At 39.8% G+C, this 13,256-nt stretch overlaps 1 protein-coding gene across 1 annotated transcript in view; it reads left to right on the top strand.

Moving 5' to 3' along the window:
* Positions 1 to 12,887, top strand: part of LOC105006060 (potassium/sodium hyperpolarization-activated cyclic nucleotide-gated channel 1) — a 181,218-nt gene extending 168,331 nt beyond the window's left edge. Inside the window, exon 8 of the mRNA XM_013136990.4 lies at positions 10,024 to 12,887. Coding sequence (XP_012992444.1) covers positions 10,024 to 11,123 — 1,100 coding nt within the window. The 3' untranslated portion in view covers positions 11,124 to 12,887. The remainder of the gene's footprint in view (positions 1 to 10,023) is intronic.
* The last annotated feature ends 369 nt before the right edge of the window (positions 12,888 to 13,256 follow it).

Raw genomic sequence — 13,256 nt, 5'->3', positions numbered from 1 at the left:
TGGAATAGCAAAATTGTCTGGAATAGTGTGCTTGCATATAACATTTGATGAATTTTAACATTGACTTCAAAGGGATTTCTGAGCATTCTAAAGCTCTCATTGTGACATAATCAGCTCTAACACTTCACGGTGTAATATAAAACTCAGCTTTTGCCTCAAATTACATTCTTGGACCTCTTCCAACAAGTTAGAAATACAATATTTCATATAAAAATCTAAGTTATAATGATATGAATTTGCAAACATTTGCACAACTTGTGTTAATTAAACTCCTAACATAATCACGTTAACCATTCAAGCTTGAGAAACCAACTCAACTTTGTTTCACATATTTAGACTGGGAAAACGTAAATTGCTTGAAAGCAAGCAAGCAAGTTTATTTATATAGCACAATTAATACATCGAAGCAATTCAATGTGCTTTACAAAGAAAAATATATGAAAGTACAATAACATAAAAACAAATACTCAAATCAAAACATCAAAGCAAATTAATACATAATAATAATAATAATAATACAATTACAAAACATAAAGATTAAAAATGGGAAGCTATAAGGCTGTAAGTCTTTTTCAGGAGTCCAGTTAAGAGGCCATTACAGTAGTCAGCCCTACTAGAGATAAAAGCATGGATGAGCTTCTCTTGGTCTTTTTGGGACACCAATCCTTTGATTCTGGCTATATTTTTTTGATGATAGAATGCTGTTTTGGTGACTGCTTTGATATGACTGTTAAATGTGAGATCTGAGTCTATCGAAACACCAAGATTACGCACTTGATCCCTGGTTTTAAGGGCCAGAGAATCCAGATCTTTATTAATATTTGTTTTTATTTTTGTTGCCAAACACAATTTAATTGTAGTCAATTTTGGTTTATCCAGGTATTTGTACTCTATACAGTGACACAGAGAGTCTATTGAGCTGTTGTCATATGGTTCAAGAGCCATACAGTGGGGAGAACAAGTATATAACAAACATCCAGAAAATCACATTGTATGATTTTTAAGTAATTAATTTGCATCTTATTGCATGACATAAGTATTTGATACCACAGAAAAGCAGAACTTAATATTTGGCACAGAAACCTTTGTTTGCAATTACAGAGATCATACGTTTCCTGTAGTTCTTGACCAGGTTTGCACACACTGCAGCAGGGATTTTGGCCCACTCCTCCATACAGACCTTCTCCAGATCCTTCAGGTTTCGGGGAAGTCGCTGGGCAATATGGACTTTCAGCTCCCTCCAAAGATTTTCTATTGGGTTCAGGTCTGGAGACTGGCTAGGCCACTCCAGGACCTTGAGATGATTCTTACGGAGCCACTCCTTAGTTGCCCTGGCTGTGCGTTTCGGGTCGTTGTCATGCTGAAAGACCCAGCCACGACTCATCTTCAATGCTCTTACTGAGGGAACACATCTCGCGATACATGGCCCCATCCATCCTCCCCTCAATACAGTGCAGTCGTCCTGTCCCATTTGCAGAAAAGCATCCCCAAAGAATGATGTTTCACGGTTGGGATGGTGTTCTTGGGGTTGTACTCATCCTCCTCGGGATCATCCAGATGGTCATTGGCAAAACTTCAGACGGGCTTGGACATGCGCTGGCTTGAGCAGGGGGATTTTAAATTCATGACGGCGTAGTGTGTTACTAATGGTTTTCTTTGAGACCGTGGTCCCAGATCTCTTCAGGTCATTGACCAGGTCCTGCCATGTAGTTCTGGGCTGATCCCTCACCTTCCTCGTGATCATTGATGCCCCACGATGTGAAATCTTGCATGGAGCCCCAGACCGAGGGAGATTGACCGTCATCTTGAACTTCTTCCATTTTCTAATAATTGCACCAACAGTTAATGCCTTCTCACCAAGCTGCTTGCCTATTGTATCCCTGATGCCCTTACACAGCTCTCTGGTCTTGGCCATTGTGGAGAGGTTGGAGTCTGTTTGATTGAGTGTGTGGACAGGTGCAGTAAATACAGGTATTGAGTGGAGAACAGGGCTTCTTAAAGAAAAACTAACAGGTCTGTGAGAGACAGAATTCTTACTGGTTGGTAGGTGATCAAATACTTATGTCATGCAATAAAATGCTAATTAATTATTTAAAAATCATACAATGTGATTTTCTGGATTTTTGTTTTAGATTCCGTCTCTCACAGTTGAAGTGTACCTATGATAAAATTACAGACCTCTACATGCTTTGTAAGTAGGAAAACCTGAAAAATCAGAAGTGTATCAAACACTTTATATATTTGAGTATCATCGGCATAGCTGTGGTAGTTAATGTTGTTGTTCTGTAGAATTTGGCCCAGAGGTAGCATATAGAGATTGAACAGAAGCGGTCCAAGAACTGATCCATGTGGAACTCCGCATGTCATAGCCACCCTATCAGATTCATGATTACCAATGGTGACAAAGTAACTCCATAAATGTTGTATGATCTACAGTATCAAATGCTGCACTGAGATCTAATAGAACCAGAACTGTTATTTTATCAGAATCAGTATTCAGGCGTATATAATTTAAAACTTTAATCAGGGCCGTTTCACTACTGTGGTGAGGTTGGAAACCTGACTGAAATTTGTCTAAGAGACCGCTTGAGGTCACAAAATTGCTGAGTTGATTGAAGACAACCTTCTCAAATTATCTTGGCTATAAAAGGGAGATTTCACTGTGGACATGAGTTCTGATGGTGTCTGCTTTATTGGGTTTATAAGCTTGTCGACCATGACAAATAGTGCGGGTATTGTTGATATTTTTGTTGATCATTCCCGATAAATGTTGCTGTCTGGCCCTGTGTAAATCATTGTTGAAGCTACCAAGGCTTTGTTTATAGATAGTGAATTTGAAGTTTAGTTTTCCTACATTCTCTTTTCAGGGCGCTTACCATCATGGTGGTTCTCCATGGTGTTTTCTGTTTGCTCAAACTGAGCATTGGTACTCTCATTAATGTACCTTTTCTTAACAGAAACAGAGTTTACTGAAACATTTGGGGTCATAAGTGAATCAAAAAAAGACACAGAAATTATCAGACGGGGACAAGTCTTTAACCATGGTAGAAGAAATACCGAGACCTTTGGAGATAACCAGATCGAGAATGTGGCCTTGAGAGTGAGATCAAAAGTGTCAAGTAGTGCAAAAAGTTATTTGGCATTTTTGTCTGTACTATTATCTATGTGGATGTTAAAATCCCCTGTAATAATAAACACGTTATAATCAACTGATATAACAGAAAGTTGTTCAGCAAAATCATCAATAACATTTGCTGAATATCGTGGAGGTCTGTAAATGGTTAAAAAAAAATGTGGGGGTACCTTTCAATGTAAAACATTCATTCATTCATCTTCTTCCGCTTATCCGGGGCCGGGTCGTGGGGGCAGCAGTTTAAGCAGAGATGCCCAGACTTCCCTCTCCTTAGACACTTCCTCTAGCCCTTCCGGGGGGACACCGAGGCGTTCCCAGGCCAGCCGGGAGACATAGTCCCTCCAGCGTGTCCTAGGTCTTCCCCGGGGTCTCCTCCCGGTGGGACGGCCCGGAACACCTTCCCAGGAAGGCTTCCAGGAGGCATCCGGAACAGAAGCCCAAGCCACCTCAGCTGACCCCTCTCGATGTGGAGGAGCAGCGGCTCTACTCTGAGCTCCTCCCGGGTGACCGAGCTTCTCACCCTATTTCTAAGGGATCGCCCAGCCACCCTGCGGAGAAAGCTCATTTCGGCCGCCTTTATCCGGGATCTTGTCCTTTCGGTCATGACTCAAAGCTCATGACCATAGGTGAGAGTAGGAACGTAGATTGACAGGTAAATCGAGAACTTCGCCTTGCGGCTCAGCCCTTTCTTCACCACGACAGACCGATACATCGACCGCATTACTGCAGAAGCTGCACCGATCCGTCTGTCAATCTCCCGTTCCATCCTTCCCTCACTCGTGAACAAGACCCCTAGATACTTAAACTCCTCCACCTGAGGCAAGAACTCTCCACCAACCTGAAGTGGGCAAGCCACCCTTTTCCGACTGAGCCCAATGTAAAACAGAGGTGTTCAAAAGAAATAAAATTACCTAGTGTATTTTCTTTGCACTGGAATGTATCTTTGAATAGGGCAGCCACTCCTCCTCCTTTCCTACCATTTCGACAAATAATCATATAGCCACATTTTTCGGTTGCAGGACTAGAATCTTCTGTTTGCCATGTTTCAGTGAGAAATATAAAATCTAGGTTGTAGGATATTATAATGTCATTTACCAAGAAAGATTTGTTGGCGAGGGATCTGATATTAAGTAAAGCCAGGTTAATAGATATATTAAGGGTTACTAGACTAGTAGGTTGACGTGTTACAGTTAACAGATTAGACAAGTTTACTTTATGGATTGCATGCTCACGGTTCCTTCTAAACAGTTGGCATTGCTATTTTCACAATAGCAGGGACCCGAAGCACATCACCAAGTACAAACCAGATTCCAAAAAAGTTGGGACACTCTACAAATTGTGAGTAAAAAAGGAATGGAATAATTTACAAATCTCATAAACTTATATTTAATTCACAATAGAATATAGATAACATATCGAATGTTGAAAGTGAGACATTTTGTAATGCCATGCCAAATATTGGCTCATTTTGTATTTCATGAGAGCTACACATTCCAAAAAAGTTGACAGCTAGCAATAAGAGGCCGGAAAAGTTTAATGTACAGATATGGAACAGCTGGAGGACCAATTTGCAACTTATTATGTCAATTGGCAACATGATTGGGTATAAAAAGAGCCTCTCAGAGTGGCAGTGTCTCTCAGAAGTCAAGATGGGCAGAGGATCACCAATTCCCCCAATGCTGCGGCGAAAAATAGTGGAGCAATATCAGAAAGGAGTTTCTCAGAGAAAGATTGCAAAGAGTTTGAATTTATCATCATCTACAGTGCATAATATCATCCAAAGATTCAGAGAATCTGGAACAATCTCTGTGCGTAAGGGTCAAGGCCGGAAAACCATACTGGATGCCCGTGATCTTCGGGCCCTCAGACGGCACTGCATCACATACAGGAATGATACTGTAATGGAAATCACAACATGGGCTCAAGAATAATTCCAGAAAACATTGTTGGTGAACGCAATCCACCCTGCCATTCGCCGTTGTCAGCTAAAACTCTATAGGTCAAAAAAGAAGCCGTATATAAACAGGATCCAGAAGCACAGGCGTTTCCTCTGGGCCAAGGATAATGGACTGTGGCAAAGTGGAAAAGTGTTCTGTGGTCAGACAAATCAAAATTTGAAGTTCATTTTGGAAAACTGGGACGCCATGTCATCCAGACTAAAGAGGAAAAGGACAACCCAAGTTGTTGTCCTCAGCGCTCAGTTCAGAAGCCTGCATCTCTGATGGTATGGGGTTGCATGAGTGCATGTGGCATGGGCAGCCTACACATCTGGAAAGGCACCATCAATGCTGACAGTTATATCCAAGTTCTAGAACAACATATGCTCCCATCCAGACGTTGTCTCTTTCAGGGAAGACCTTGCATTTTCCAACATGACAATGCCAGACCACATACTGCATCAATTACAATGTCATGGCTGCATAAAAGAAGGATCCGGGTACTGAAATGGCCAGCCTGCAGTCCAGATCTTTCACCCAGAGAAAACATTTGGCGCATCATAAAGAGGAATGTGCGACAAAGAAGACCTAAGACAGTTGAGCAACTAGAAGCCTGTATTAGACAAGTATGGGACAACATTCCTATTCATAATCTTGAGCAATTTGTCTCCTCAGTCCCCAGATGTTTGCAGTCTGTTATAAAAAGAAGAGGGGATGCCACACAGTGGTAAACATGGCCTTGTCCCAACTTTTTTGAGATGTGTTGATGCCATGACATTTAAAATCAACTTATTTTTCCCTTAAAGTGATACATTTTCTCAGTTTAAACATTTGATATGCCATCTATGTTGTATTCTGAATAAAATATTGACATTTGAAACTTCCACATCATTGCATTCTGTTTTTATTCACAATTGTACAGTGTCCCAACTTTTTTGGAATTGGGTTTGTATATTCTGTGCTCTGTGGAAATAAAGGACAAGGTTGTTGACGATGTGGCTGTTGTCTAAGCAATCGTTTTAGACAGAAGGGAGGAGTGGGACATAGGGATAGATGAGCTCTGCTCTCTTTGGTTAGAACTAGCTCCCTGATTGGCGAGTGTGGTGGTGGGGGAGAGGGTGAGTGTGGTAGAGGGGAGAGGGGGAGTGTGATAGAGGGGGAGATGGTGGGTATGATTGAGATGGAGAGTGTGAGTGTGGTGAAGGGGGGGGGGGGGGGGGAGTTGTTGTGCCCGCATTTGGGACAAGGACAACTTCTGGAAGCATTGTATCGACTATGATCTATATTTGCTAACATTAGCAAATATTAGCAGAATTTGTGATAATTTATCCTAAAAGAGTATTTATTGAACCAAGGTACCAAACCAACATTGTTTCACTTTAGGCTATCCCCTACTTAGAATTATTTTAGGCAAGGCCTGGAATCTTGGAAAAAATTTTTTTTATCATTATAAAGTTGAACTCGTTCTTACACTTTTGAGTTGTTGGGATGTAAGCTTTTCACTGTCAGCATCTATATCTGTTATAATTGGCACATGACAAATAGTGTTCGAGTGTCCAATGGAATCACAGCCAGCCAATGACTTATTGGCTTCTTTAAAATGGCTGGTAAGGTATTTACCTATTCTGAGGACTGAATGAATAATTCCTGATCTTGTGCCTATGCTTATTTCAGTGCTTGCAACATCTTCACAAAACTGTCCCTTGAAGTTATTGCTTTGTGTTTTTTGATCAAGCATAATCTGAGGCATAAGAACTGGGGCTGTTTTCTAAAATGGTCCCCTATTCCCCTAATAACCGCACAACTTTTGACCAGAGCCATATTGGCATACTACAGGGATTAGGGTTCGATTTAGGACAATAACCTAGAGATGTATTTGACAGGACATGTCTCAGCAACACTACCTCATCAGAGAATTCAGTGATCCCCTTGACCCCTTCACACAATGTCAATAACCTGTCCTTCAGAATATGTGACTGCCTCAACAATGTGCTTTTGCCCTGCCATTGACCCGGTTGGCCATATGCCATCTGGGAGGCTGTAGCCTATGAACATCATGACAATTCTTGGTAAAGGATACAATGTGTTAAGACGACATAATTATATGAATTAACAGGAAACAACATTGACATTCCTGTTCTTTTTTGCCAGACTGCATAAGCGAACCGGCCAAGAAGAGCTTACTGAGTGAGTGAGTGAGTGAGTGACTGAGTACCCCTTGTTAAATAGCGTAGTGGTTAGAGAAGTGGACCTGCGAGAACTATAGGTCCCGAGTTCGTATCTCCTCGCAGGCAAAGCAAAGTACGCATTCTGAGTTATTCTGTATAAAAGAAAACTCTAATCCTCTAATAACTACATTATAGTAAGCCTGAAATAAAACAGTTTACGGTTATATTGCGACTGTTTCTGGTGGAATTTCACATACGTGCATGAGTTTTGGGTCATTATAGACAAACACATTTGCTGGCTACAACATACAGTTGTTACGTTATAGTAAGCCTTAACTGAAAATGTATACAGTTATATTGCAACTGTTTCTGGCATGGAAAATTTCCTTTTCAGTCTCGCTAGCAATTGCTCAATTCTTATGATTATTCATAGGAAGTTAGTAGATAATAGTAAGCCTATTACTGGCTAATAAACTGTTAAAACGGCCAGTGGCAAAAGCCACACAGTTCATAGAGGCTATGGTGGAGGCAAACTTAATAAGTAACATTAGTCAGTTTAACACAGTCCTCAATGGAGTCTAGCGACTGCTGGAATGTGTAATGGCGTAACGTAATGGTTAAAGACAGTGCCTCTCATGTGGAAGATCTAGTTTTGAATCTATCGAGAGCAACAACATTTATTAATTATAGGTTGCTTTATAGATTATTAATTAAAGATTCCACGATTCTCTCGCCTTTTCACTTGATGAAAAAGTTAGTTATTGTTACCTTTATTGATAGTTATTGTATCAATGTCATTCACAAATGAAAGAAAAAATTATGTTGTTTTGCCCTGAAAGAAAAAAATACATTCTTATGCCATGAAATAAAATAGCTTTGGCAGACTCACTAGCAATTGCTCAATTCTTATGACTATTCCAGTAAGTTAGTAGATACCGGTAAAGCTAATTACTGGCTAATACGCTGTTAAAACGGCCAGTGGCAAACGCCATACATAGACGCTATTTGTGGTGGAGGTATACTTAGTAAGAAACGTTAGTCAATTTAACTATATCAATGTCATTCATGAATGCCCAATTAACTGTTAAAACGGCCAATGGCGAAAGAGGATTTGTTTAGGATAGAATCAAGGCTATACTGACACCCACCAAATGTACAGCTCTGTGGTGTAGTGGTTAACGACACAGCCTTTCATGTGGGCGGCCTGGGTTTGAATCTTGAGATGGCAACACTTTCTGTTGTGGGCTGGCTGAACTAGGCTTGCCTGGTTTCTTGTTAATATTTGTATGGATGTTTTTTAAACAAATTCGTTGTTTTTCACCCAAACAGCTATAAAAAACAAATTACTGTATACTAAAGCCACATTTTGTTGACATACACATATTTGCATTGTGGCATTTATGTGTCTCTATCAACTAAGAAACTCAGAATAATATAAGTACAGTAATGACATTAATGCCAACCATGCATTAAGAGCAATTAAGTACACCAAGCTAGAAAATGTCTCTGTTTGCCAGCAACCCAAAACGATCCCACTGTTCCCTTAAGTCGGCTGCTGTAGACCATTTTTCAGCTTTTGCTAATAAAAGGTCAACAAACCCCAACAGACATCCTATGCATAAATCTTAAAATCTGTTCTTATTCATAGCCAGCAAACAGGAGAGGTTTCTATTATTTTAAAAAGGAACACATTGTATAACATACTGATTCAGTTTTTGAGCTGGGAAATATTAAAATACAGTACTGTAAATTCATTATGAATAAACACAGAGTTGCAAATATTTATTATAATTGTATTCTAATCACTAAACTGTCACTAAACAATTATGGTACGTGATCGTCTATAGCTTTTCAGTGTGTTGAAATGAGAAGTGGAGGATGAATCCTCACAGTGTGCATTCTGTAGTTTTAGTGTGGTACAAGTGAATGTGTAGTCAACAAATTGTTTGTTTAAGAATTAGAATGGTGTATCTGTGAGAATAATTAGGGTGTAAAAAAAACTATTATTTGGTAGGTATATCCTAAATCTTAATCCTACACTGATAATATTTTACATTTCATCTCTATCTCTTAAAATCTTTCAAGTGGATTTAAAAAAAGAAATGCTTCAAATGATCTAAATTCAATTAATGTATTAGCTTTATTAGTGGTATTAGTAATTACATATATTGAATTAATTTTAAAATATCTAAATTGGGATACTTATGTTGGGATAACTTCCCAGAAATATTTTGGTGCTGTCTCAATTTAGATAATTCTAAATGTATTTAATAAACTTAAATGCTAATAAAAGTCAATAAAGTTTACATTAAACATATTAACTGGATTTCAAATTGATCCAATTTAGATCATTTGAAGTACATATATATATATATACACATTTATTTATTTTCCACTTGGGACTACCACTATTTAATATTATATATATTCTTACCACAGTACTCTCACTCAGATTTATTTAATCCGTACACTGTTATCACTTCACATACATGTAATATTCAATACCATAACATTCACCCTTGATTGTGTGTATTTAGTGTAGTGGGTTAATATTCTACCAGAGTGTGTTATGGAGTTTGCATTTCAATGTTCAGAGGGTGCCACTAGACTATCTGCTTGTTTGCTGAGTGTAATTTCATTGGGAATTGCAGGAATGTCTACATAAATGCCTCTAACATGGTAGTTGTTCTTAAATGTGGCCAAACTCTGTTGATACATGGCTCTCTATGCTACCAGGTGCCATGGCAGACGTCAACCTAACATCTGCTTGATCTAACCCTAACAGGGAAGAAGAACAGCCTGCTCCTCCAGAAGTTCCAGAAGGATCTGAACGCTGGGGTGTTCAACACCCAGGAGAACGAGATATTGAAGCAGATTATCCGTCAGGACCGAGAGATGGTGATGATGGTGGACCGCAAGCAGTCGGTCACAGGGATGTCTGTCACAGGGATGTCAGCCACCGGGATGAATTCCACCCCGATATCCGGAAACTCCATCATTAACTCGCCGGCTCAGCCGCCTTACACCACTGCCCTGGGAAACAACCAATTCCAGCAGTCAGCCGTCATTCCCCCCTCCGCCTCAACCGCTTCCCGCATCCTGCCAGCCTCAGGGCAGGGTGTATACCCAATCTCCAGTGTCTCCCACACCAACCTGAATTCATCCTCGTCAGTCCCGCAAACCCCACTCTCTCTCCAGCAGCAGGGGGCCATCATGTCCCCAGTGTCTTTCACCACGGCTGTGTGCAGTCCACCTGTGCAGACCCCTGGATTGGCAGGTCGCAGTTTCCAGTACGGATCGCCCACCGCATCCCAGCTCTCCCTTATCCAGCAGCCGACGCCCACTGCCCTACCGCCCCAACAATCACAGCCACCACAGCAACCACAACAGCTGCCCCAGCAACCAGGAGTCTCTTCGGCTTCTTCTTCGTCAACACAACAGCAACCGCAGCAGCCGTCGCAACAGCAGCCAGTTCCCTCACCTAAGAGGAGTGAGAGCCTACACAAGGGCAGCCACGCTCTCCAGTCGGGAAGCCTGAGTCGAGATGTGCGACACCTCTCTGCCTCTCAACCGTCCCTGCCTCATGACGCATCCCTGGGTCCTCGGGCCCACCCAGTGGCGTCCGGGGACTCCTTGGCCTCCGTCGCCCCGCAAGTGGCTGCTGTCCAGGGCACAGGTATGCAGAGTGGTCTCCGCACCACAGTGCCCCAGAGGGTCAATCTGTTCCGCCAGATGTCATCAGGAGCATTACCCCCAGTGCGAGCAGCTTCCTCTGCGGCCCAGCACAGAGATCCCACTGGCTCTAGGAGAGATTCTAGAAGAGATTCTATCTTAAGCAGTACAGAGACAGAGCAAGACAAGATGCGGTTTGCATCCAATTTATGATCCCATTTTTTTTAAACTTCTGTTTCAAGTTATTGGTTATGGATGGTAAAATATGAACTTATTTTTTGTTTTCTCAAATTTCTTCTTAAAAAAGAACCTCATAGAATTACTGTACAGTACACCCTTGTATTATATTTTAGACAAATTTCTTCCTTAAACTTAAGAATGTATATTAAAAAAAATATATATATAAATATGTGTAAATCCAACTAGAATATTTGGACTTTAAAAGCTGTAGTATATAAACATGAGTCTTCCTTTCCGAAAAATATACATATACGTACATATACAGTGTATGGAGAAGATTTGATGGTGGTGCGGGAATTGTTGTTCGTGTTAGTTTTTTTCTTGGTTTGTTCTTTTCTGTTTTTGGTACTGGAATGCATTGTGAAGAATCCTGAATATGACTTTTTTTGTTTTGTAAGAGGAACAAAAAGATTTTCTCAGATTGCGCTGCTTTATCACCACTGTGGAATAACTGACATAAGCAAACCTTGAAACTGTCAAAAAGCACACACACACTCAAACATAAATCTGACGGCAAATTTGCGGGACCTTTATATTCATCTTAGCAATCAAAAACAGGTAACGTAGCTAGGTGTTCCATTGTGCTCAGCGATACTTCCTCTTGAGCCACATTGTCCATTTGCAGTGGTTAGTAAAAGACCATGACAGTGTTATGGGTCCAAAGGGAAAGAAACATAGAATTGCTGCTTTTCTTTTTTGTTGTTGCTGTAGAGAAGGATGATGCGTGTGGTGTGGGCGAGAGATGGATGATGCAGTTTTTTCTATTCCTAATTTCAGACAGTTATAAATGTTATGTAATGTTGCTTCAACAAAAAAAAAAAAACCTGTGTACATTTATAATATTTATAAACGAAAGATTATCACCATTATGCAATAGACTGTGATATAAAGATTATCTATGTGTGTTGTAAATAGTTTTGTAGATCTAGTATTACAGATGTTACAGATATTGTGTGGTGCATTTTCAATCATAACAATGTCTTACTTTTTTCAGGAACCTGTTCATCATTTATATGCGTGAGAAAAAAAAATAATTGATAAATATACATGTCTTCATTAGAGATAAGAAAACCTTAATGCAATAGCTAGCACCACTTGAGAAATGCCTATTCCGAAGTACAAAAAAAAATCCTCATTCTTTTGCATAGGATATGTCCTTGTTTTGTAACTTACTTATGTAAAACATCACAAAGGTACTGCTGTATATAAGAAGCGGATAGGAAATTCATAATTATTTAGAAACTCCTACACTTGCTATTTACAATGTGGTCCCCTTAACACATTAGAAACATGATGTTTTAGGACAGTATTATTCCTAGAAATGCTATCTATGATTTCAATAATATGGATTTGACTAATAATATAATAATGCTACACAATACAGTAATGCCTTGTTACAGTGTTTGTTCAAGATGTATATCATTTCTTTGTGTGGGTTTGTGATGGAGGAGTTACAGCAATTAACAACTATAAGTCTGACTAACCACACATCTAACTACAATCACTGTAAAAATGAATCATTGTTGAATGTATCATTCTCTGACAACAAATGTTTGTGGTTGTTTTGACACAATTTGAGTCTCTGATGTTTTTTCATTATCCACTGGAAGGCTTCTATGTAGAAGCATAGTTCCTCCATATTTCCTTTTCATTGACTTTTCCCTATCTTATATTGTAAATAATGTGGTCATATAGTGGGGCAGTTCAAATTCCTGTTTAAAATCCCATTTATCTAAATTGAAAAAAAACTCAGCTTGTTGACTGATAAATTTGTCTGTCTTTTTCTGTAATATGCTGTATGTTTGCAGTCTAATAGTCTATAATTTCAGCTGTTAACGGGGTATTACTCTACTGTGAACTTTACAGTCCCAGTCAATTGATGTTGAAGAAACTGATGTGACCTTTCCACACACTTCTGTCTTAAATATGTCGAGTCAAAAGTCAGGCATTTGGGACCCATTAAAATAAAAAAGTAAGTTGTTATTAGATCGAGTGCAACACATGCTGGTTTGCATTAAGGTTTTAGTCTCTTGTGTGTGTAAATTCAACCTAATTGGGCATAGACACTGTGAGCTGGGATGCTGGTTTAAGCCTTGACTGGCATGT

Source organism: Esox lucius, chromosome 14, assembly GCF_011004845.1.
Source record: "Esox lucius isolate fEsoLuc1 chromosome 14, fEsoLuc1.pri, whole genome shotgun sequence".
Lineage (NCBI taxonomy): Eukaryota > Metazoa > Chordata > Actinopteri > Esociformes > Esocidae > Esox > Esox lucius.
Note: the sequence above shows the minus strand (reverse complement) of the source record. Positions and strands in the feature narration are given on the sequence as shown.